Source organism: Scyliorhinus canicula, chromosome 25 (assembly GCF_902713615.1).
Source record: "Scyliorhinus canicula chromosome 25, sScyCan1.1, whole genome shotgun sequence".
In the NCBI taxonomy this organism is placed as follows: Eukaryota; Metazoa; Chordata; class Chondrichthyes; order Carcharhiniformes; family Scyliorhinidae; genus Scyliorhinus; species Scyliorhinus canicula.
The window spans coordinates 24,260,540-24,287,207 of record NC_052170.1 but is presented as its reverse complement, the minus strand read 5'-3'; the positions used below and the strand labels follow the sequence as shown (position 1 = coordinate 24,287,207).

The 26,668-nt window shown below is 47.8% G+C and overlaps 1 protein-coding gene across 3 annotated transcripts in view; it reads right to left on the bottom strand.

Annotated features, from left to right (window-relative positions):
- Window positions 1–26,668, bottom strand: part of LOC119957095 (pancreatic secretory granule membrane major glycoprotein GP2-like) — a 63,764-nt gene that overhangs the window by 20,716 nt on the left and 16,380 nt on the right. For all 3 annotated transcript variants that reach the window (XM_038784785.1, XM_038784786.1, XM_038784787.1), the window contains exons 2-3: window positions 5,524–5,572; window positions 2,457–2,601 (exon numbers count right to left, since the gene is read on the bottom strand). In XM_038784785.1, coding sequence (XP_038640713.1) covers window positions 2,457–2,601; window positions 5,524–5,572 — 194 coding nt within the window. The remainder of the gene's footprint in view (window positions 1–2,456; window positions 2,602–5,523; window positions 5,573–26,668) is intronic.

The window sequence follows — 26,668 nt, the reverse complement described above, 5'->3', positions numbered from 1 at the left end:
ATTCCCGGGAGCGGGAGAGAGAGAGAGAGAGAGACGGAGATATTCCCGGGAGCGAGAGAGACGGGGATATTCCCGGGAGAGAGAGAGACGGGAGATATTCCCGGGAGAGAGAGAGGGACGGAGATATTCCCGGGAGCAGAAGAGAGAGAGAGAGACGGAGATATTCCCGGGGCAGGAGAGACGGGGATATTCCCGGGGGAGAGAGAGAGAGACGGGGATATTCCCGGGAGAGAGCGAGAGACGGAGATATTCCCGGTTGCAGAAGAGAGAGTGAGACGGGGATATTCCCGGGGCAGGAGAGACGGGGATATTCCCGGGGCAGGAGAGACGGGCATATTCCCGGGAGAGAGAGAGACGGGGATATTCCCGGAAGAGAGACAGAGAGAGAGACGGGGACAATCCCGGGAGAGAGAGAGAGAGATGGGGATATTCCCGGGGAAGGAGTGACGGGGATATTCCCGGGAGTGGAAGCGAGAGAGACAGGGATATTCCCGGGGCAGGAGAGACAGGGATATTCGCGGGAGAGAGAGAGAGAGAGACGGAGATATTCGCGGGAGAGAGAGTGACGGGGATATTCCCGGGGCAGGAGAGACGGGGATATTCGCGGGAGAGAGAAAGAGAGAGACGGAGATATTCGCGGGAGAGAGAGAGATGGGGTTATTCCCGTGGCAGGAGTGACGGGGATATTCCCGGGAGCGAGAGAGAGAGAGACGGAGATATTCCCGGGAGAGAGAGAGAGACGGAGATATTCCCGGAAGCGGGAGAGAGAGAGAGACGAGGATATTCCCGGGAGAGAGAGAGAGAGAGAGAGACAGGGATATTCCCAGGAGTTGGAGAGACGGGAATATTCCCAGGAGCGGGAGAGACGTGAATATTCCAAGGAGCGGGAGAGACGGGGATATTCCCGGGGGCGGGAGAGACGGGGATATTCCCGGGAGCGGGAGAGACGGGGATATTCCCGGGGGCGGGAGAGACGGGGATAGTCCCGGTGGCGGGAGAGACGGGGATATTCCCGAGAGAGAGGGAAGTAGATATTCCCGGGAGTGAGAGAGAGAGTGAAAGAGAGAGAGAGACAGGGATGTTCCTGGGGGCGCGAGAGACAGGGATATTCCTGGGTGCGGGAGAGACGGGAATATTCCCAGGAGCGGAAGAGACGGGGATATTCCTGGGGAGCAGCAGAGACGGGGATATTCCCGGGAGAGGGAGAGACGGAGATATTCCCGGGAGCGGGAGAGACGGGGATATTCCTAGGGAGCGGCAGAAACGGGGATATTCCAGGGAGCGGCAGAGACGGGGATATTCCCGGGAGCGGGAGAGACGGGGATATTCCTAGGGAGCGGCAGAGACGGGGATATTCCAGGGAGCGGCAGAGACAGCGATATTCCCGGGAGCGGCAGAGACGGAGATGTTTCCGGGGACGGGAGAGACGGGGATATTCATGGGAGCGGGAGAGAAGGGGATATTCCCGGGAGCGGGATAGACGGGGATATTCCCGGGAGTAGGTTGAGACGGGGATATTCCCGGGAGCGGGAGAGACGAGGATATTCCCGGGAACGGGAGAGATGGGGATATTCCGGGGAGCGGAAGGGTCGGGGATATTCCTGGGGGCGGGAGAGACGGGGATAATCCCGGGAGCGGCAGAGATGGGGATATTCCCGGGAGCGGGAGAGACGGGGATATTCCCGGGAGCGGGAGAGACGGGGATATTCCCGGGAGCTGGAGAGACAGGGATATTGGCGGAGGCGGGAGAGACGGGGATATTCCCGGGTGCGGTAGAGACGGGGATATTCCCGAGAGAGAGAGATGTGGATATTCCCGGGAGCGAGAGAGAGAGAGACAGGGATATTCCCCGGAGCGGGAGAGACAGGGATATTCCCGGAAGCGGCAGAGAAGGGGATATTCCCGGGAGAGAGAGATGTGGATATTCCCGGGAGCGAGAGAGAGAGAGACAGGGATATTCCCGGGAGCGGGAGAGACAGGGATATTCCCGGGAGCGGGAGAGACGGGGATATTCCCGGGGGCGGGCGAGACGGGGATATTCCCGGGGGCGGGAGAGACGGGGATATTCCTGGGAGCGGGAGAGACGGGGATATTCCTGGGAGCGGCAAAGACGGGGATATTCCCGGGAGAGGGAGAGACGGGGATATTCCCAGTAGCGGCAGAGACGGGGATATTCCCGGGAGCGGGAGAGACGGGGATATTCCTGGGAGCGTGAGAGAACATAGAACATAGAACAGCACAGCACAGAACAGGCCCTTCGGCCCTCGATGTTGTGCCGAGCAATGATCAACCTACTCAAACCCACGTATCCACCCTATACCCGTAACCCAACAACCCCCCCCTTAACCTTACTTTTCTTTTAGGACACTACGGGCAATTTAGCATGGCCAATCCACCTAACCCGCACATCTTTGGACTGATTTAATTGAGTTTAATTGAGTTTCCCCTGGATTTACCCGTTGAATCTGTACCATCCAGTGGCAAGGTCTTCATCACATTTCAAACTAGAACAGTCAGTATTGGCACACTTTGTGCTTCTCCATGGCTGGTCCAGGACTGTGTGATTCACACACGGGTTGGCAGACAGTAAATGGCAGCAATCTGTAAAGATTGTAAAGATAAAGTTTAGGAAATGTTCCACACTGACTCGTACCCATTGAAACATTAAAAACCTCCGTTTCACCCACTGCTCTGCTATCAAATCCCTGAAATGAAAGCGGGAATGTCTGCTCCTTCCCGAGACCAGCACCCGGAACTCCCCACCCTCACCCCCCGACTCCCAGCTCCATCAAACATCAGACTTTGGCTCAATTCACTAATTGGGAATGTTCCATTGGGAGCGGGTTTAGCCGCATGTTTCCGAGTACTCGCCGTGCCGGGACACACATGGATATACAACGTGACTCGCGCTGTATATGGAGCCTCAGCGGGGAACACGTGGCCAAGGCTGCACACAGGCCCCGTTTTGTACATCAGGGAGCTCCGCTCGCCAGAACTCCCCAGTGTAACGAGAGAGCGGGAAGCCAACTTCAAATGGCACAGCCAGGGCCCTAGGTGGCACTGCCAGGGTGCCCAGGTGGCACAGCCAGGGTGCCCAGGTGGCACAGCCAGGGTGCCCAGGTGGCATGGCCAGGGTGCCCAGGTGGCACAGCCAGGGTGCCCAGGTGGCACAGTCAGGGTGCCCAGGTGGCAGAGCCAGGGTGCCCAGGTGGCACAGCCAGGGTGCCCAGGTGGCACAGCCAAGGTACCCAGGTGGCACAGCCAGGGCGCCCTGGACGTCACCAGTGCCGGGTCACCACCCTGCCCAAAGGGCATGCATCTGAGGGTCTCCAGACCCCCGGGAGACCCCCACGGGAGACCCTACCCTCCCCCCGAGAGCCGTTGGGTCTGGTTCCCGATTGTGGGGTGCAGTGCTGAATAGCGCTCGCCCGAGGTCTCTGAGGTGAAGGGCCTGAATCCCAAAGCCTCAGACTCCTCGGGAATCTGATCCAAATACTGATCCCGCCCACAGTGTATGTATGTCGGGAGACGGTGGGAGCCGGGTCGATCCCGGCTCTCCTGGCATTTACCGGCCGCCCTGCGCCATGGCGAGCTGATTCTAGTGCTCAGCGTGGCCATTGGATCGACCCCTTTGTATTTTTTAAACTTATTCTTTCAGCCTGAAAACCTCAACAACTTGTTCCAGTGAATTTCACACCCAAGATTCCCCCAAACATTCCAGGATGTTGACCTCACTTCTCCTGGGAATCTCCCGATATTCCCCATGTTTCACTCTGTGGGATCCACATCCTTTGGGCTCATTTAAATTCCCAGACGCTGGAATCTCCCGGTTCCCGGGATTTAACGGCCGTGCCCGGGAGAGCTCACCAGGCCTCCGTTTATACCGGTCCACACAAATGTGGAGCAGACGTAACGGCACCTGGGGGGGTGGAGGGGGGGGGGGTGTCCTAGGCCATTGGAGACCCCCAGGGTGGTCAGGGACTGGACGGGGGGGTCGTGCCAGGGAGTCCGAATGCCTCCCTCCCTCTGCCCCAACCCTCCTCCCACTCAAACCCTCCCTCTGAAACCCCTCCCTCCCAAACCCCGCTTCCAAAATCCACCCCCAAAACACCTCCTCTCTAAACCCTCCATCACAAATCCCCCTCACTAAATCCTCCCTCCACTCAAACCCTCCCTCTGAAACCCCTCACAAAACGCCCCTCGCCAAATCCTCCACTTCAAAACCCTCCCTTGCTCAACACTCCCTGCGAAAACACTCCCTCTGAAAACACTCCCTCTGAAAACCCTCCCTACCCAACTCGTCCTTCCCAAAACCCTCCACCTCTTGAACAGTCCCTCCACTCAATCCCTCCCTCCTGAAAACCTCCATCCAAAACGCTCCGTCCAAAATGCTGACTCCAAATCCCTCCCTCCACCCAAACCCTCCCTCCAACATCTCACCTCCCTCCAGAACCTCACCTCCCCAGTGCCTCATCGCCATCCATCACCTGCCTTCCTCCAACACCCACCTTGCACCAGTTCTTCACCAATTGCCAGCATGCCTCCTCCCTCCAGTGTACCTCCTCCCTCCAGCACCTCTCCACCCATCCAGCGTGCCTCCTTCCTCCAGCGTGCCTCCTCCCTCCAACGTTCCTCCTCCCTCCAGCACCTCGCCACCCTCCAGCGTGCCTCCTCCCTCCGACGTGCCTCCTCCCTCCGACGTGCCTCCTCCCTCTAATGTGCCTCCTCCCTCCGACACCTCGACTCCCTCCAGTATTCCTCCTCCCTCCAGCACCTCGCCACCCTCCAGCGTGCCTCCCTCCGACGTGCCTCCTCCCTCTGATGTGCCTCCTCCCTCCAGCACTTCGCCACCCTCCAGCGTGCCTCCTCCCTCCAGCGTGCCTCCTCCCTCCAGCGTGCCTCCTCCCTCCAGCACCTCGCCTCCCTCCAGCGTGCCTCCTCCCTCCAGCGTGCCTCCTCCCTCCAGCGTGCCTCCACCCTCCAGCGAGCCTCCTCCCTCCAGCACCTCGCCTCCCTCCAGCGTGCCTCCTCCCTCCAGCACCTCGCCACCCTCCAGCACCTCGCTACCCTCCAGCACATCGCCACCCTCCAGCGTGCCTCCTCCCTCCAGAGCTTCACCTTCTCAGGCAAAATCTCTCAGTGAGATAATTGTGCAAACTCTCCCGATTATCCTCAAATTTCAATCCTCCCAAACCATTCATTGTGTCACAATCTCCTCTGAGCTGAGCCAAAAACTTCATCCGTCTGCGTCCAACACAACCCCATCACCCAATCACTGGAGGCCACAAGCTCATCCCAACGTTCCGAGCTGGGAAATGTCTTCCCGAAAGCTCTCAGTCACTCCACCTTCCTCTCGTCCTAAATACACATCCTTCAATAAAACCTCTCCAAAAACCACGTTCTCTGTTTCAAACCAATTCTTTGGTCAGGAAGAAGCTCTCGAGGTTTTGAGGGGAAGATACTGAATGGAGACGATTGTATTTGTTGTACAATAGCCGAGCGTCCTGAATGAAAGTTACTCACTCAGACATCCCAGAATCAGCAACAACGTCTTCATCTCACTCGGCAAATCCTGCAAAGGAAAAGAGACAATCCGTATGAGAGAGAATTCCGGCGATGGGAAAATTAGAGATAATGTTAAACTGTGGGTGTGATAGGAAAAATTGAGTTTATCTCTCTATAGTGAGTGACGTCTCTCTGGGAGTGGGATAGTAAACATTGAGTTTATCTATCTATAGTCAGTGAAGTCTCTCACTGGGAGTGGGATAGTAAACATTGAGTTTATCTATCTATAGTCAGTGAAGTCTCTCTCTGGGAGTGGGATAGTAAACATTGAGTTTATCTATCTATAGTCAGTGAAGTCTCACTGGGAGTGGGATAGTAAACATTGAGTTTATCTATCTATAGTCAGTGAAGTCTCTTTGGGAGTGGGATAGTAAACATTGAGTTTATCTCTCTATAGTCAGTGAAGTCTCTCACTGGGAGTGGGATAGTAAACATTGAGTTTATCTATCTATAGTCAGTGAAGTCTCTCTGGGAGTGGCATAGTAAACATTGAGTTTATCTATCTAAAGTCAGTGAAGTCTCTCACTGGGAGTGGGATAGTAAACATTGAGTTTATCTATCTGTAGTCAGTGAAGTCTCTCTGGGAGTGTGATAGTAAACATTGAGTTTATCTATCTGTAGTCAGTGAAGTCTCTCTGGGAGTGGGATAGTAAACATTGAGTTTATCTATCTGTAGTCAGTGAAGTCTCTCTGGGAGTGTGATAGTAAACATTAAGGGCCCGATTCTCCGCACTCACGATGGGTCGGAGAATAGCGGGCGGCGAAAATTCTTACGGCGACGCTGGTCTGACGCCCTCCCGCTATTCTCCCCCCCCCAACTCCCGCCCCCTGACACGAATCGCTGCTCGCCGTTTGTTTACGGCGAGCAGCGATTCTCCCCTGGCCGGTGGGCCGATTTCCAAGGCCTTTACGGCCGTTTTCACGAATTTAAATACACCTGCTATACCAGTTCGTGAAAACGGCCGCAAAGTGCCGTTCTGCACAACCATTCCACCGATTGGCACGGCCACACCACGGCCGTGCCAAGGGTGGCATGGGCCCGCAATCGGTGCCCACCTATCGCGGGCACCGGGACCGATTCCCGTGCACTCGTTCTCCCTCCGCCGCCCCACAGGATAAGTCCGCGGCGCGGCTGAGGGGCATTACGGACCGCGCATGCGTGGGTCTGACGCATATGCGCGGATGACGTCATCCACGCATGCGCGGGTTGGAGTCCTCCAATCCGCGAATGTGCGGCTGACGTCATCATATGCGTCAACCGTCGCTATCTTTGGCGCGCGGATTTAGCGAAATTCGTTAAGCCCGCGATGCCGGAGTTCAAGGGGCCCCTCTGCTAGCCCCGACCAGGGAGCAGAATCGGGTCCCGGGAGGGGGCGCGGAGGCTCCCGTGAAACGCGGCCGGTTTCACGGCAGCCATCACGACTCTCCGCCTTTGCGGAGAATCGCGCCCTGAGTTTATCTATCTGTAGTCAGTGAAGTCTCTCTGGGAGTGGCATAGTAAACATTGAGTTTATCTATCTATAGTCAGTGAAGTCTCTCACTGGGAGTGGGATAGTAAACATTGAGTTTATCTATCTATAGTCAGTGAAGTCTCTCTGGGAGAGGGATAGTAAACATTGAGTTTATCTATCTATAGTCAGTGAAGTCTCTCTGGGAGTGGGACAGTAAACATTGAGTTTATCTATCTATAGTCAGTGAAGTCTCTCACTGGGAGTGGGATAGTAAACATTGAGTTTATCTATCTATAGTCAGTGAAGTCTCCCTGGGAGTGGGATAGTAAACATTGAGTTTATCTATCTATAGTCAGTGAAGTCTCTCTGGGAGTGGGATAGTAAACATTGAGTTTATCTATCTATAGTCAGTGAAGTCTCTCTGGGAGTGGAATAGTAAACATTGAGTTTATCTCTCTGTAGTCAGTGAAGTCTCTCTCTGGGAGTGGGATAATAAACATTGTGTTTATCTATCTATAGTCAGTGAAGTCTCTCTGGGAGTGGGATATTAAACAATGAGTTTATCTATCTATAGTCAGTGAAGTCTCTCTGGGAGTGGGATAGTAAACATTGAGTTTATCTATCTATAGTCAGTGAAGTCTCTCTGGGAATGGGTAGTAAACATTGAGTTTATCTATCTATAGTCAGTGAAGTCTCTCTGGGAGTGGGATAGTAAACATTGAGTTTATCTATCTGTAGTCAGTGAAGTCTCTCTGGAAGTGGCACAGTAAACATTGAGTTTATCTATCTATAGTCAGTGAAGTCTCTCTGGGAGTGGAATAGTAAACATTGAGTTTATCTCTCTGTAGTCAGTGAAGTCTCTCTGGGAGTGGGATAGTAAACATTGTGTTTATCTATCTATAGTCAGTGAAATCTCTCTCTCTGGGAGTGGGATATTAAACAATGAGTTTATCTATCTATAGTCAGTGAAGTCTCTCTGGGAGTGGGATAGTAAACATTGAGTTTATCTCTCTGTAGTCAGTGAAGTCTCTCTCTGGGAGTGGGATAATAAACATTATGTTTATCTATCTATAGTCAGTGAAATCTCTCTCTCTGGGAGTGGGATATTAAACAATGAGTTTATCTATCTATAGTCAGTGAAGTCTCTCTGGGAGTGGGATAGTAAACATTGAGTTTATCTATCTATAGTCAGTGAAGTCTCTCTGGGAATGGGTAGTAAACATTGAGTTTATCTATCTATAGTCAGTGAAGTCTCTCTGGGAGTGGGATAGTAAACATTAAGGGCGAAATTCTCCCAAAACGGGAGAAATCGTAAAACTGCTGTAAAACCCGGGCGGGTTTTACGGCAGCGCGCCCCTTCCCGACGGGGGACCGATTCTGGTCCCCCGTCGGGGCTAGCAGCCCGACGTCGGAGGCTCCGACAAGTCGGGTTTAACGAAAATCGTTAAGCCCGCTTGCCGGATTTAGCGCCGGCTGACGCGTCATATGACGTCAGCCACGCATGCGCAGTTTGGAATACTCCACCCGCGCATGCGCGGGTGACGTCATCGCGTTTTTGCGCGAAACCCGCGCATGCGCGGGCCGGGTTGCCCCTCAGCCGCCCCGCGTATTGATACTGCGGGGCGGCGGAAGGACAAATAGTGCGCGGGCAGCGGGCCCGCTGCCCGCGATCGGTGCCCACCGATCGCGGGCCCATGGCACCCTTGGCACGGCCGTGGTACTGCCGTGCCAATCGGTGCCATGGTTATTTTTTGCGAGTTTGTCACGACGTTTTTACGAACGGCAGGACCAGGTGTGTTTGCCGTTCGTAGAAAGGTCGTAAAGGGCTGGGACTTCGGCCCTTCTAACAGCTGAGAATCGCTGCCGGCCGTAAAAAAACGGCGGCAGCGATTCTTGTCGGGATTTCGGCGGGGGGGGGGGGGGGGGGGAGAATAGCGGGAGGGCGTCAAAAAATGTCGGGAAGGCCCTCCCCCTATTCTCCCACCCGTCGTGGGGGGGGGGAGAATTTCGCCCTAAGTTTATCTATCTATAGTCAGTGAAGTTTCTCTGGGAGTGCGATAGTAAACATTGAGTTTATCTATCTATAGTCAGTGAAGTCTCTCTGGGAGTGGGATAGTAAACATTGAGTTTATCTATCTATAGTCAGTGAAGTCTCTCACTGGGAGTGGGATAGTAAACATTGAGTTTATCTATCTATAGTCAGTGAAGTCTCTCTGGGAGTGGGATAGTAAACATTGGGCGCGATTCTCCGCTGCCCACGACGGGTCGGAGAATAGCGGGAGGGCCTTCCCGACAATTTTCACGGCCTCCCGCTATTCTCCCCCCCTGTGGTATTGTGTGAAGTAAATAATGGCATGATGGGAAAACTAGTCATGTTTCTTGGTACTATAACATTTAAACTGACTTTGCATAACCTAAGGCACAAATACAAGCAGCCAAGTTCAACTTGACCCGAAAACTTGCTGACTCTAAACTCGGATAAAAACTCAGTCGTCCCACCCCAGAGCAATCTAAATACACAAGATAAACGAGAAATAGTTCTTTTCGATACTGAAACAAATCTGCTCCGTTTCTTAAACATGCACCAAAAGACAAGATAGTGATATGAGACCCCGAGTCCTCTAAAGGTCAGCAAGGTGACGCCATTTTAATGATTATTATTTATGTTTTACTTTTGATCAAATTCCTGACCAAGCTGTATTCACGTTATCTTGATTTTATAATGTATAAATGTCTACCTATTTTCTGTAATATCCAGACTTGGAAGGGAACCAGCAGTTTGTACTTGGCTGCCTTCCGACTTCAAGTCTCAGCCATACTGCTAGCAGTTGTAGTTCATAAATAAAGCTTAGTTTTGCTTTCCTAACGAACCTTGTTGAATCTTTTTATCACAGTCCAGAAGCGGGGAAAATATTGACTACGACATTTGGCGCTGCGAGAAAAAATCCAATACCCTGAGTGATCTTCCGTGAGGGACTAAGAAAAAGTGATCGAAGCTACGACCGGAGTAAAGAGACAGACGCCGGCACAAGGTATGATTCACCTTGGTCTCTGTCTCTCTCTCGGATTGCTGGCTTGACCCCTCTTCCCTGACGAAAGTAACTAAACAGGTGACGGTTCTCGAATCTAAATTTGACTGTGAGTAATTTTGGGGTCAGGGACCCGATTGTGATTAGCCACAGGTCAGGGACCTTTTTGATCTTGTTTTCCATCCGGATCAGATTTATACAGGCTGTCAATAAATTTGGTTCAGGGACCCTTTGATTAAGTTTTGGGGTCAGGGATTCTGTGAATAAGTTTTGGGGTCAGGGACCCTGTGAGTATTTTTTTTTGGGGTCATGGACCCTCCAATTTGATTTGGTACCAGAAATTTTTTTTGAACATTTTTTTGCCAGGGACACATTATGGGACAAACTTTAGACAAAACTAGGGGCAATTCTGCTCTATTTTTCATGTGTTTAAAAACCCTTCTCATGAACGTTGTTCCGGAGACTGTTTGCAGCGCTGCTTTAAACAATAAATTAGGTAACGATATCTGGCCACTAGGTTACACAGGGAACTTGGAACTACAATAATTGCATTGTCGCTGAAAAAATTATTTGGTAGAGAAACGCCAGCTTCAAACTTAACGCAACGAACAATCACTGTTTATGAGTTGAAGAGATAACGCCCGCAAAAGAGGTATTGATGATTGTGTGAATGGGATAGAAAACAGTCAAACCACTAAAACAGCAATCTGGCAATAACAAACCTCCTGTTGGCAGTAATGTAGGGCTGGCCCATAATATTATAGGAAAGGAAGATCCTCCCAGTTGCTCTGGAATGCCGTTGTTCCACTATTCAGGTGATACGGAAGGGGAGGACGATTTCAACCCTGGACCCCACCCTCATCCTGCACGCCCCGATCCTACAATTCCACTGTCCCAAGTCCTGACTCCCCCTTCTGATCCCATTACCAATGAACCCCCCGCTAACGTGTCCCCCGTAGCGACACGCATTCGGTCACATACGCAAGCTGTAAATATGCAACAAACCTTTACCTCTGTTAATCAGGCTTTTCTTGATTTATCACTCCAACCTAATGAGAAGGAAACTTTTCCTCCAGCCTCCCCCTTGTACTGTGCAAGATATTTTTTTACTGACACGGGAGAACAGCCCTAGCCACCTTGACCTTGCCCCCTTGCTGCCAGGCTCATAACACACAGGGAACTGTCATACGTCCATTCTCCATACATTATAAACAACCCTTCTCTATGGAGGACATGATAATTTACTAAAAAGTATTGATTAAAAGATCCACAAGAAGGGAATTATGGAAGTGAAGTTAATGAGTTACCAATTTAGAAGCATGCTGGGGATAATGACTGAATTTTAACATTGCTTTTGAATGAAATTTAGTAGATCAGATAATGTAAACTAACTACTGCTTGGTATGTTGTACTGGCCTTATTATGATAACAGGTGGTTCTTCTGAAGGACAACAAAATGAATACTCAAATTGTTTTTAAACTAAGGGCAAAACATTCATAGTTCCTCTTGTAAATGTTCCTAAGCTTTCTCTCTTCAAAGTTGTTCAGTTCACACTATTTCAGTTTATAAGAAAATGCCTTTCAAATTAACTTTACGAATAGAAGTAATTAACTATGAATAAGCTTTTAGATTACGTGAAAAGACGTAAAAGGCATCACACCAAGTTCCCCGCCCCTTAGATTCAGCAGGAAACATTAACCATTTCAGCAGACAGTTGGTCTTTTTTGAATTGACAAAGAAAAAATACACGTCTCTAAGAATAGCTAATGCCTCTTAAATTAATCAATGCAAATTGACTTAAATGGAATAACACAGATAAAGTTTTCGAAGGAGAATGAAAAATGTTTTTGTTCAAAATTTTTCCCCAAGGACAAGGGCTGAATCCAAGAGAGAGAAAGAGAGACAGAGGAAGAGATTGAAGGAGAGAGAGAGAGACAGGGACAGAGACAGGATCTGTTAGAGACAACAAAAGTTGAGAGAGCGAAAGAGAGCGAGTCAGGGAGAGGCAGAGATGGAGAGGTAGGCAGATAAAGAGAAAGAGCAACAAGAGTTCCAAAGACAGACAGAGTTACGTAGAGAGGGAGAGAGATAGATAAGAGAGAGAGGGAAATAATTCATATTTCATTTTTCAGACTTTGACTTTAAAAATTATGTTTCAAGCTGTGATTATTTGAAAGAGGTAAAGAGATATCAATGCCAACATGGTCCTTGTTATTACCTGAAACCTTCGCGATAAAAGGTTCCTGTTAACTTTGTAAGGCGGGTGACATAGAATCTTTACAGTGTCACCTTTGAGCTGTTAATTGGTTTGTACGGAGCGCGATTACTCCTGCAGATGCGGATAACTCTGCTTAATAACACATAAACAGGGCAAAAAGCGTGCGTACCCTGACATAAAACATCACACATGTAATTTCCTTAATCAATTGTTAAAATTGTAATTGGAAGGACCATCTGGCATCAGACAAAGGGTGCAATGGGTAAAGCTTTAGATACAACTTTTGAAAATGGCAGCGCACTGCAAACGCTGTGTGAACAATACTGGGGGGAACTAAAGACCTATCAACAGTCATAGAAGCTCAACAAGTGATTTGGGAAAATAATAGGGGGTCAACTGCTAAAACGTTAGTTGCTCTATGGAGGGAATATTGTCCAAAATTGAAGGATGCCTCCTTGTTAGCCAACTGGCAGGATAAAGAATTAAAATTGGGTATAGAATTGACAGGTCTTGAAAACGGAATGCGCATATGGGAAAAGAACCAAGTTAGGCTATCCACCTTGATCAGAAAGGGGCTAAAACACTCCATTAGTTTTTGTTCAGGAATATCTGAGGATGACAAATCGCCCAAAATGAAAAAAGGGGAGCAAAGTCAATACAAGATTAAGGTTAGGAACTTAACAATGGATTCTTGTCTAAAATAACTTCAGATCATTTCAGGCCGTCCAGATAGACTCGGTGGTTCAGTTCATTTGAAATTTTAAAAAATAATAAACATCCAGTAATGTCTCTTCCAAAAAAAAACTGGTTAAATAGCAAACATTGAAAATTGACTACTCATAGCCCTCTCCCAGGAAGGATGTACCTCAACTAGCGACACCTGACCCTATTAGGCAGACAGACACTGCAAATTCGGAGCGGTAATACAAGTGCATTGATAATGGAATGTTTCTAGAACTGTCTCAAATACCAGGTCACCAGCTGCAGAATTTAATAACTTCTGAGCCTGGGCCCGATTGCTCTCTGTTCTATGCTGGCAGCTAACGTTAACCCTGAGTACCATTGTTTAAAAAAATAAAAATCTACAAACTGCAGGAAGTCTTACAAAAGATTAATGACACTTTGGCACAGCTATTAAAACACCCGATAGAGTCCAGATGAGAGAATATAGTGACCCAAGCCTTGATAACGGCATTACCATATCACCTATCCCACAGGCCCAGCTTCAAAATTTTCCCCTATTCACTACTCCACAGTGGTGGTCGATTGATTTTGATCCCTCACACTTTTCACCTCCCTTAGATATTCCCAATCCACATGTCACTCTTTGCTACGATCATACAGGATGCTCGCCCGCTTTGGAGAGCATTTACCAAGACGCCATTGGTTCTCTACAATCCGTTTCCTTTGTTGGCCTCGCTAAGGGAAAAGAAGGGTCTGCCTTTCTTGTCGATTTACCCCACAGCCTTTGGCGTCAGTCGAGACTTGTGTCATCCCACGTGACCCTTTCTGTCAACGAAAGCTACAGTGCCAAGTCCTTGGAATTTCTGGCAGCTGCACTAAGAGGACAAGCTGATCCTTTCCTTAATGGAAGTCAAACCCTACCCGCAGGCACTTTAGAATATTTTAAACGCCCATTTGTCCTCATTGGCACACTGCACCACCATCGTTCAGCCCAATCTACGACTCCTGAACTGCCCACAGATTTATGGGCAGCCTCCAAACACGAAGCTGGTCTCACTAATGTCCCTCCCATTGTTATTAGAGTCAAACCTGATATGCCCTTGCCCTCGATTTCACAGTACCCTTTGCGCCCCGAGGCTGAAGAAGGAGTCTCGGTCATGATTCAATCGTTCCTTCAACAGGGAATTTTGATACCATGCCAATCGCCCTGTAACACTCCGATTCTTCCAGTTCCAAAGATAGGAAGACCATCCGAATGGCGTTTGGTCCAAGACCTCCGGCGTATTAATCAGATAGTGGAACCCTTACATCCTATTGTCCCAAACCCGGTGACAATCCTTAGTAATGTCCCACCGGGAGCCACTATTTTCACCCTTGTTGATTTACAACATGCCTTTTTTGCGATACCCCTCGCCCCTGAATCACAGTATTTGTTTGCCTTTACATTTAAGGGAAAGCAATACACTTGGACTAGGCTTCCACAGGGCATCATTCATTCTCCAACCATTTTCTCACAGGCATTGCCCTCCCGGTTAGCGACATTAGCACCTCCTGGTGGCTCCACCATCATTCAATATGTTGATGACTTACTCCTTGCCAGCCCTGATTTCATCGCTAACCAGTGTGACACCTTTTACCTGCTCATCCGTCCTCATTCATGGAGATATGTGATCCCGCCCGCTAAAGAGTGCGCAAAGAGTGGTGAGGCCGTGGAATGCCCTACCTGCAACAGTAGTGAACTCGCCAACATTGAGGGCATTTAAAAATTTATTGGATAAGCATATGGATGATAAGGGCATAGTGTAGGTTAGATGGCCTTTAGTTTTTTTTTCCATGTCGGTGCAACATCGAGGGCCGAAGGGCCTGTACTGCGCTGTATCGTTCTATGTTCTATGTTCTATGTTCTAAAGTTCATAAAGGCCAACGACAGGTCAAATTTTTGGGTGTCCTAATAAGTGCTACTGATCGCTCGCTTACTCAGGAACGCATTTCTCCTATACTGCAGACCCCATTTCCTACATCACCCAAGCAGGTGCGAGCCTTTTTAGGATTAGTGAACTTTCGCAGACAATGGATTCCGAATGTTACTGTACATACTAAAGAATTAACTCCGTACTCCTCTCAAAATGCTCCTCTTAAGTTTGAACTACCTGATTCAGCAAAGCAATCATTTATTACTCTGAAAAATGCCCTGGCTACCGCCCCAGCACTAGGACAACCTATGTATGACAGACCCTTTCAGCTGTACATTAATGTTCTTGATCAATGTGCCACTGGTGTTCTTACACAAGAACACGGTGACCGGCGTCGCCCGGTCGCCTACTGGTCTACTAAATTAGATCCTGTAGCTTGGGGTCGACCTCCCTGCACCCAAATTCTTACGGCTGTCCATTTGTTAGCACAGGCAGCCTCTAATCTGACCCTTCACCAGCCAGTACAAGTGCATACTTCGCACTCTATTGTGTCTCTCCTAACGTCTCAGCAAACCCAGCATCTGACTCAAGCGCGCTTGAGCCGCTATGAGGTTTCACTATTGTAAAACCCCGACCTTTCTTTTCATTATTGTTCAACCTTAAATCCTGCTGTGTTCCTCGAACAGCCCCCCGATAACCTTGGGGACCCACCACACGATTGTTTACTTCGGAATCACTTCCTTACCACGCCTCGCCCGGATTTAACAGACAGGCCTATTGATAATCAAGATCTAATTTTTGATGTTGATGGCAGTTCTTCCATTTCCTGTCCCACAGTCGGGATATGCCGTGGTAACCGACACTGACGTGCAGGAAGCAGCAGCCTCCCAGACCCCTGTCTCTGCACAAAAAGCCGAGCTATTCGCCCTTACTCGAGCATGTATTTTGGCCACAGACAAAAGTACTAATGTTTACACTGATTCTAGGTATGCCTTTGGCGTGACCCATGATTTTGGCCGCCTCTGGCAACACCGAGGTTTTCTCACCTCTGCGGGAACTCCCATTCAAAATGCATTTTGGTTAAAAATCTCCTCGATACTATTCAGCTTCCCCGTCAATTGGCAGTTATTAAATGTGTTACGCACACGAAGGGTGACACTCCTGTTCAATTAGGAAATGCCAGTGCTGATTCAGCTGCTAAAACTGCAGCTTCATCAACCTCTTTAATTGTTCCCAGTGGGGCTAATCAGGCTCTAAACCAGGTACCTGCATTGAGGACGAAGGGCATGCCAGAGATAACTAAAGTTCAAAATTTACAGAGGGACGCCTCTGATTCTGAGCGAACACTATGGAAGTCAATGGGGTGTTCGCACTCCTTGACACGAGACCTCTGGCTGACTCCAGCTGGTCAAGTTTGTATTCCGAATTCTTTATTGCCTGTACCTGTTGATGATTTGCATTCTTGTACCCATCTTGGCAAGGAGGGAGTGGTACAGCTACTCCTAAAAACTTGGTGACACCCAGATTTGAATACAGCAGCGCAAACACGGCAGGATCGATGCGTCATTTGCATGAAACATAATAAGGGTAAAGGTATTAAATGCCCTCCAGGAACCACTCCCTTGTCAGATAGTCCTTTCGCTTGTACACAGCTTGATTTTATCGAATTGCCAAAAGCACAGTGCTATAAATTTGTTTAGTAATAATCAATGTGTTTAGTAAATGGATTAAAGCCTTCCCCACCACTACTTTTACGGCACATACAGTAGTGAAGTTGTTGTTAACGGAAGTCATTCCTTGTTTTGGGGTTTCCAAAATGGTGAGCTCAGACAATGGACCATATTTTGTAGCTCGGATCAATACTGAATTGTGAGATTCTCCGTGGGCCAATGGGCCGAGTACCGGGGAGTTTACGGCCGTTTTCACGGCCGCGATCACACCTGCTTTCAGCGTTCGTGAAAATGGCCGCAAAGTGCCCGTCCCGGACAACCATGGCACCGATTGGCACGGCCGCACCACGGTGGCATGGGCCTGCGATCGGTGGGCACCGATCGCGGGCAGCGGATCCGATACCCACGCACTATTTGTTCTTCCGCCGCCCCGCAGGATCAGTCCGCGGGGCGGCTGAGGGGCATGACGGCCCGCGCATGCGCGGGTTTGATGCATCTGCGTGATGACGTCAGCCGGCGTGACGCTTGGCGCGCGGACATAGCGACAGTCGCTAAGCCCGCGATGCCGTGCTTCACGGGGCCCCACTGCTAGCCCCGCACGGGGGGGGGGGGGGGGGGGGGGGGTGAATCGTGTCCCAGGAGGGGGCGGGGAGACTGCTGTGAAAAACGGGCAGTTTCACGGCAGCCTTTACGACTAGCCGCATTTGCGGAGAATCGCGCCCAATTGAGTTTATCTATCTATAGTCAGTGGTCTCACTGGGAGAGGGATAGTAATCATTGAGTTTATCTATCTATAGTCAGTGAAGTCTCTCTGGGAGAGGGATAGTAAACATTGAGTTTATCTATCTATAGTCAGTGGTCTCACTGTGAGTGGGAGAGTAAACATTGAGTTTATCTATCTATAGTCAGTGGTCTCACTGTGAGTGGGAGAGTAAACATTGAGTTTATCTATCTATAGTCAGTGGTCTCACTGGGAGAGGGATAGTAAAGAATGAGTTTATCTGTCTATAGTCAGTGGTCTCACTGGGAGAGGGATAGTAAACATTGAGTTTATCTATCTATAGTCAGTGAAGTCTCCCTGGGAGTGGGAGAGTAAACATTGAGTTTATCTATCTATAGTCAGTGAAGTCTCTCTGGGAGTGGGATAGTAAACATTGAGTTTATCTATCTATAGTCAGTGAAGTCTCTCTGGGAGAGGGATAGTAAACATTGAGTTTATCTATCTATAGTCAGTGGTCTCACTGGGAGTGGGATAGTGAACATTGAGTTTATCTATCTATAGTCAGTGGTCTCACTGGGAGTGGGATAGTAAACATTGAGTTTATCTATCTATAGTCAGTGAAGTCTCACTGGGAGTGGGATAGTAAACATTGAGTTTATCTATCTATAGTCAGTGGTCTCACTGGGAGTGGGATAGTAAACATTGAGTTTATCTATCTATAGTCAGTGAAGTCTCACTGGGAGTGGGATAGTAAACATTGAGTTTATCTATCTATAGTCAGTGAAATCTCTCTCTCTGGGAGTGGGATAGTAAACATTGAGTTTATCTATCTACAGATGTTGAAGTTAGGGATACCGTATATACTCGCGTATCCTGCGATCTCGCGTATCATGCGACCCCTAAATTTTCGGCCCCAAAACATGATTTTATCATATATCTTATGTATCATGTGAGTCGCTTTTTTGAGATACCAGATGGCACTGGGCTAGGCTTTCCGCCATAAACAACCGAATGAGAAACAGCTGTTTTGCTGTTTCTAATCACGATAATAAACAGTTACCTAACACGTAACAAGTACCGTAACACATAACAACGATCTAATACATTCTACCCTTAGCCACGATGGAGAAAAGATCTGCGAAGAAATATACTGCCAAATTGAAGCTGCAAGTTGTTGCCGAAGCGGAACAAAGCAACAACGTTAAAGCTGCAAAGCTGTTTGGTGTCGGAGAAAGCTGTGTCCGAAACTGGAGAAAACAAAAAGAAAAATTGAAGGAAACTCCTTCCTATAAATGCGCAAATCGCGGGTCGAAATGAAGGAGAATTCCAAGCTTTATTTGATGATGACACTGATAACAATGAAAGCGAATTTGAAGGATTTTAGTTTACCTGTAATAGTTTGTTTTAAAAGTGTTTTTATTTTATTAAATGTTAATTAACCTACATATGTATTCCTGTTTTATATTTCATAAATATAATAGTTTCATTAACTACTGGGTACTATTTGACTTACCGTAAATGGATACGGTCTGCTTAACAGCCTAACAGCCTAATCTTGGCCAGCACTTCACACCCGCAAATTTTGTATCTCGCGTATCATGCGACCCCCCAAATTTCGGTTATAATTTAGGTTCTCAAAAGTCGCATGATACGCGAGTATATACGGTAGATGTTTGATTCCTCTAGGTCAAGTCGGCATAAGGAGGGAGGATGTGTTGGGTATTCTGAAAGGCATTCAGGTGGAAAAGTCCCCAGGTCCGGATGGGATCTATCCCAGGTTACTGAAGGAAGCGAGAGAGGAAATAGTTGGGGCCTTAACAAACGTCTTTGCAGCATCCTTGAGCATGGGTGAGGTCCCAGAGGACTGGAGAATTGCTAATGTTGTTCCCTTGTTTAAGAAGGGTAGCAGGGATAATCCAGGTAATTTTAGACCGGTGAGCCTGACATCAGTGGTAGGGAAGCTGCTGGAGAAGATACTGAGGGATAGGACCTATTCCCATTTGGAAGAAAATGGGCTTATCAGTGATAGGCAACATGGTTTTGTGAAGGGAAGGTCATGTCTTACCAACGTAATGGAATTCTTTGAGGAAGTGACAAAGTTGATTGAAGAGGGAAGGGCTGTAGATGTCATATACACGGACTTCAGTAAGGCATTTGATAAGGTTCCCCATGGTAGGCTGATGGAGAAAGTGAAGTCTCGTGGGGTCCAGGGTGGACTAGGTAGATGGATAAAGAATTAGCTGGGCAGCCCAAGACAGAGAGTAATGGTGGAAGGGAGTTTCTCAAAATGGAGAAAGGTGACTAGTGGTGTTCCACAGGGATCTGTGCTGGGACCACTGTTGTTTGTGATATACATAAATGATCTGGAGGAAAGTACGGGTTGTCTGATTAGCAAGTTTGGAGATGACACTAAGATTGGTGGAATAGCAGATAGTGAAGGGACTGTCAGAGAACACAGCAGAATATAGATAAATTGGAGAGTTGGGAAGAGAAATGGCAGATTGAGTTCAATCCGGGCAAATGCGAGGTGAGACATTTTGGAAGATCCAATTCAAGAGTGAACTATATGGTAAATGAAAAAGCCCTGGGGAAAATTGATGTACAGAGAGATCTGGGGGTTCAGGTCCATTGTACACTGAAGGTGGCTGTTTAGGTCGATAGAGTGGTCAAGAAGGCAGACGGCATGCTTTCCTTCATCGGAACGGATATTGATTACAAGAGTTGGCAGGTCATGTTACAGTTGTATAAGAATGTGGTTTGGCTACATTTGGAATACTGCGTACAGTTCTGGTCGCCACATTACCAAAAGGATGTGGATGCTTTTGAGAAGGTGCAGAGGAGGTTCACCAGGATGTTGCCTGGTATGGAGGGTGCTAGCTATGAAGAGAGGCTCAGTAAATTAGGATTATTTTCATTAGAAAGATGGTGGTTGAGGGAGGGAACCCATTGAGGTACAAAATCATGAGAGGTATGGACAGGGTGGATAGCAAGAAGCTTTATCCCTGAGTGGGGGACTCAATTACTAGGGGTCACGAGTTCAAGGTGAGAGGGGAAAAGTTTAAGGGAGATATGCCTGGAAAATCCTTTACGCAGAGGGTGGTGGGTGCCTGGAACGCATTGCCGACAGAGGTGGTAGAGGTGGGCACGATAGCGTATTTTGGACAGATACATGAAAGGGCAGGGAGCAGAGGGATACAGATCCTTAGAAAATAGGCGACAGTTTCAGATAGAGGATCTGGATCGGCACAGGCTTGGAGGGCCGAAGGGCCTGTTCCTGTGCTTAAATATTTCTTTGTTCTTTGTTCTCTTTGTTCTAAACCATGCTTGTTTGTGACTTACTGGATTCATCATTCAGATCCATCTCCAGTCTCCTCAATGACACAGCTCATTCAGGAGCTCTGTATTGGGACTGGAGAACACACACAGACTTGAGCACATCTTCAAAAACAGTGATAAAACTCTCAACATATTCTAAATTCTAATTCATACCTGATTACTTACCGGAGCCTCAGGAGGTGTTCCGGTGTGAGCTGGAGGAGGTTCAGTAAGATTGCCTGTTCCTCAGTGTTGACTTCTGCCTATGGGACCCTCTGTCTCCTTATGAGGGAAACAGACCGGACGACAATTCTGATTTGCTCCCTGGAGAGCAAAGCTTATCCAATAGAATGGCTGGAGGGGGAAATGTGACTGTGCCTTGTGTCATGTGCTCTGCATTGGGTAATGTAATCCAGCCCCTGTCACTCACAGTGCTGGATTCTGAAATGTAAATCACCACATTTACCGGAAGTCTGCAGAGGGATTTGGATAGGTTAAGTGAATGGGCTAGGGTATGGCAGATGGAATACAATGTTGACAACTGTGAGGAGATCCATTTTGGTAGGAATAACAGCAAAAGGGATTATTATTTCAATAATAAAATATTAAAACCTGCTGCTGTGCAGAAATACCTGGTTGTGCTGGTGCATGAGTCACAACAAGTTGGTTTACAGGTGCATCAGGTTTTTTGTCCTTCATTGTTTGAGGGATGGAATTTAAGACTAGCGAGGTTATGCTGCAATTGTATCAGGTGTTAGTGAGGCCACACCTGGAGTGTTGTGCTCAGTTTTGGTCTCCTTACCTGAGAAAGAATGTACTGGTGCTGGAGGGTGTAGAGGAGATTCACGAGGTTAATCCCAGAACTGAAGGAGTTGGATTATGAGGAGAGGTTGAGTAGACTGGGACTGTACTCGTTGGAATTTAGAAGGATGAGGGGGTGGATCATACAGAAACATATACAATTATGAAGGGAATAGATAGGATAGATGGGGGCAGGTTGTTTCCACTGGCGGGTGAAAGCAGAACGAGGGGGCATCGCCTCACAATAAGGGGAAGTAGATTTAGGACTGAGCTTCGGAGGAACTTCTTCACCCAAAGGGTTGTGAATCAATGGAATTCCTTGCCCAGTGAAGCAATTGAGGCTCCTTCATTAAATGTTTTTAAGATAAAGATAGATTATTTTTTGATGAATAAAGGAAAAAAGGGTTATGGTGTTCCGGCCAGAAAGTGGAGCTGAGTCCACAAAAGATCAGCCATGATCTCATTGAATGGCAGAGCAGGCTCGAGGGGCCAGATGGCCGACTTCTGCTCCTAGTTCTTATGTTCTTATTTCACACCAGAATCCACGCCCAGTTAAACCACCAACCCACACACATTCCAACCGCCAATCGAAAACTAATAGAAATTTGTTTGTAATTGTCCCCTGTTGTTGTTTGTGAGTTGATGTGGATTGGGGGATAACCCAGCCCTGCTAAATGTCTGGTACATCTCCATGGTGATCTGTGAAACAGTGGAGACCCCGAACAGAGAATCTGAGGGGCACGGGGCAATTTTCCTGGCCATCCTACAGCCTGTTTTGTGGCTCCTGAGGCCATTGGCCAGTGGAAGGATCTTTCAGTCCCATCGCTGTCAATGGGGCTTCCCGGTGTTTACACCCTCCGCCCCACGGCAGGGGGAGGGGGCTCTGTCAGTGGGACCGGAATCACACCAATAGGAATGGCCGGGAAGTCCCACACACTGACTCCAGTGAAGACACAATTAAGAAGCTTTCCCGAATTTCCTCCAAAGCTTCATCCGTTTTGAGTTGCCTCGATCCTATGTATGCTTCCTTTTTCATCTTAGCTAGTCTCACAATTTCACCTGTCATCCATGGTTCCCTAATCTTGCCATTTCTATCTTTCATTTTCACAGGAACATGTCTGTCCTGCACTCTAATCAACCTTTCCTTAAAAGACTTCCACATTTCAAATGTGGATTTATCCTTAAACAGCTGCTCCCAATCCACATTCCAGAGCTCCTGCCGAATTTTGTTCCTTTAGGACCATTCTCATCTTTGGCCATTAGTATTCTAAAATTTATGGAATTGTAATCGCTATTCCCAAAGCAATCGCCGACTGAAACATCAACCACCTGGCCGGGATCATTCCCCAATACCAGGTCCAGCATGGCCCCTTCCCGAGTTGGACTATTTACATACTGCTCTAAAAAAAACTCTCCTGGATGCTCCTTAAAAACTCTGTTCCATCCACGCCATAATAAAATATTAAAACCTGCTGCTGTGCAGAAATACCTGGTTGTGCTGGTGCATGAGTCACAACAAGTTGGTTTACAGGTGCAACAGGTTTTTTGTCTTCATTGTTTGAGGGATGGAATTTAAGACTAGCGAGGTTATGCTGCAATTGTATCAGGTGTTAGTGAGGCCACACCTGGAGTGTTGTGTTCAGTTTTGGTCTCCTTACCTGAGAAAGAATGTACTGGTGCTGGAGGGTGTGCAGAGGAGACTAGTTTAATCCCAAATCTGAAGGGGTTGGATTATGAGGAGAGGTTGAGTAGTCTTGGACTGTACTCGTTGGAATTTAGAAATTTAGAAGGATGACGGGGGGGGGGGGGGGGGGGGGGGGGGGGGGGGGGGGGGGGGGGGGGGACCTTACAGAAACATATAAAATTATGAAGGGAATTGTTTTTGAAAACTCACCACATTATTAGAATTCCCCCCATACCAAAAAAGGGTCGATATTCTAAATGGTGAACAGGGATTCTCACTCCCTCACTCCGATGCAGGCTTCGATGGGTGCTATTCAGGTCAAACTATATTTTCAAGTTATCCCCCAGTATAACCCATACCTTCTCCGAAGATTTTATCTACTTACCACTTAGTAGCATCGATGTCCTGTGTCCTGTGTTGCTAAGTAAGTAACGTAGATTTTCAGGAATAATCCACTTTTTCAGGTTAAGTTAAGTTATTTTATTATTATATTTTTTCTTTTAAAAGCTGCAAACACTTTCTTTACAGAAAGGTAAAAAGATCTTGCTTCTGGATCCTGCTGGTTGGTTGTAGGGACCTTCAGGCCCACCTTGACACTCAATCTTCTTTAAATTCTGGTCATTTTGAGTTATATCCGCTGGTTAGCTCTGTGCTGTGTCTTGTTGATCCATGTACTGAGCTACAGGAGCCAACTCTGCTAGCTATCTCTAAGCTGACTCTGACTCCTGTGTAATTTCTAGTCTTCCTTGGATGTATAACTGTTTAAACTCGGCTGCTTGCCTTGTCTTTCCCATGGCCGTGCTCTCTCTCTCTCTCCGAGTTCTCCTCCCCTTCTCTCATGTTGCTGTTTCTCTTGTTGTTGTTGCTCTTCTGTTTCTGTCCCCTGGGTTTATATTCTCTTTCTAACAATTACATAGAACATAGAACATAGAAAAATACAGCACAGAACAGGCCCTTCGGCCCACAATGTTGTGCTGAGCTTTTGTCCCAGATTAAGAACAAATTAATCTACACCCCATCATTCTACCGTAATCCATGTATCTATCCAATTGCCGCTTGAAGGCCCCTAATGTTTCCAACTCAACTATTTCCACAGGCAGTGCATTCCATGCGCCCACTACTCTCTGGGTAAAGAACCTACCTCTGACATCCCCCCTATATCTTCCACCATTCACCTTAAATTTATGTCCCCTTGTAATGGTTTATTCCACCCGGGGAAAAAGTCTCTGACTGTCTACTCTATCTATTCCCCTGATCTATCAAGTCGCCCCTCATCCTTCTCCGTTCGATTGAGAAAAGGCCAAGCACCCTCAACCTTTCCTCGTAAGACCTACTCTCCATTCCAGGCAACATCCTGGTAAATCTCCTTTGCACCTTTTCCAAAGCTTCCACATCCTTCCTAAAATGAGGTGACCAGAACTGCACACAGTACTCCAAATGTGGCCTTACCAAGGTTTTGTACAGCTGCATCATCACCTCACGGCTCTTAAATTCAATCCCTCTGCTAATGAACGCTAGCACACCATAGACCAAATGTTTATGTTTGTGGGACATCCAAAATTAAGGGTCATCAATCGAAGATCGATCGTGACTAATAAACCCAATAAAGAATTTGTGTTTAAAAGGCACTTATTAAGTTTTTAGAGTCCTATTGTAAATTAACTTATTTCCCTCTGATTGTTAAAAAGTATCTTTGATGTAAACATTTGAATACCACTAATTATTCATTTTGGGCATAACGTCACCTCAGATTTGATTGCATTATCCTTTGTGATGTTCAAAGTTCCTTTGGTTTCAATAGGTGTTACTTTTTATTCTGTGATTTTGAGTCGATTAATTTTCCAGTTGTTTCCTAAGAGAGTTTATTTCAATTAAGGTGTGAGACTTTGCTTTTAGCTGTATGCTATAATTTAACTTGGTTATGACTTGAAAGACCTGCCTGCTTTAAACATTCGTCACTTAATCCAATTGAATGTGAGTGAGTGTCTTTAAATTTGCTTACCTTTCAGCGGGATCAGGGTTTGAGGTAATATCAGGTAAGCTCTTCCTTTCTTTTTCTTTTTCTTGTTTTTTTTTAATCTAGAGGGGATGTCAGGGAAGGCAGTACAATGCTCCTCCTGCAGAATGTTTGAGGTGAGGGACGCAGTCAGTGTCCCTGCTGATTTATTCTGTGGGAAGTGCACCCAACTCCAGCTCCTCAAAAACCGTGTTAGGGACCTGGAGCTTGAGCTGGATGAACTTCGGATCATTCGGGAGGCAGAGGGGGTCATAGATAGGAGCTTCAGGGAAGTAGTTACACCAAAGACTGGAGATAGATGGGTAACTGTAAGAGGGACTGGGAAGAAGCAGTCAGTGCAGGGACCCCCTGCGATCGTTCCCCTGAGTAACAAGTATACCGTTTTGGATACTTGTGGGGGGGACGACTTACCAGGGGTAAGCCATGGGGTACGGGCCTCTGGCACGGAGTCTGTCCCTGTTGCTCAGAAGGGAAGGGGGGAAAGGAGTAGAACATTAGTAATTGGGGACTCAATAGTCAGGGGCACAGATAGGAGATTTTGTGGGAGCGAGAGAGACTCACGTTTGGTATGTTGCCTCCCAGGTGCAAGGGTACGTGATGTCTCGGATCGTGTTTTCCGGGTCCTTAAGGGGGAGGGGGAGCAGCCCCAAGTCGTAGTCCACATTGGCACTAACGACATAGGTAGGAAAGGGGACAAGGATGTCAGGCAGGCCTTTAGGGAGCTAGGATGGAAGCTCAGAGCGAGAACAAACAGAGTTGTTATCTCTGGGTTGTTGCCCGTGCCACGTGATAGTGAGATGAGGAATAGGGAGAGAGAGCAATTAAACACGTGGCTACAGGGATGGTGCAGGCGGGAGGGATTCAGATTTCTGGATAACTGGGGCTCTTTCTGGGGAAGGTGGGACCTCTATAGACAGGATGGTCTACATCTGAACCTGAGGGGCACCAATATCCTGGGGGGGAGATTTGTTAGTGCTCTTTGGGGGGGTTTAAACTAATTCAGCAGGGGCATGGGAACCTGGATTGTAGTTTTGGGGTGCGAGAGATTGAGAGTAGAGAGGTCAGGAGCACAGTTTTGACTTCGCAGGAGGGCGGCAGTGTTCAGGTCTGTGGTTTGAAGTGTGTCTATTTCAATGCCAGGAGTATACGAAATAAGGTAGGGGAACTGGCAGCATGGGTTGGTACCTGGGACTTCGATGTTGTGGCCATTTCAGAGACATGGATAGAGCAGGGACAGGAATGGTTGTTGCAGGTTCCGGGGTTTAGGTGCTTTAGTAAGGTCAGAGAAGGGGGCAAAAGAGGGGGAGGTGTGGCGCTGCTAGTCAAGGACAGTATTACGGTGGTAGAAAGGATGCAAGATGGGGACTCTTCTTCCGAGGTAGTATGGGCTGAGGTTAGAAACAGGAAAGGAGAGGTCACCCTGTTGGGAGTTTTCTATAGGCCACCTAATAGTTCTAGAGATGTAGAGGAAAGGATGGCGAAGATGATTCTGGAAAAGAGCGAAAGTAACAGGGTAGTTGTTATGGGAGACTTTAACTTTCCTAATATTGACTGGAAAAGATATAGTTCGAGTACATTGGATGGGTCGTTCTTTGTACA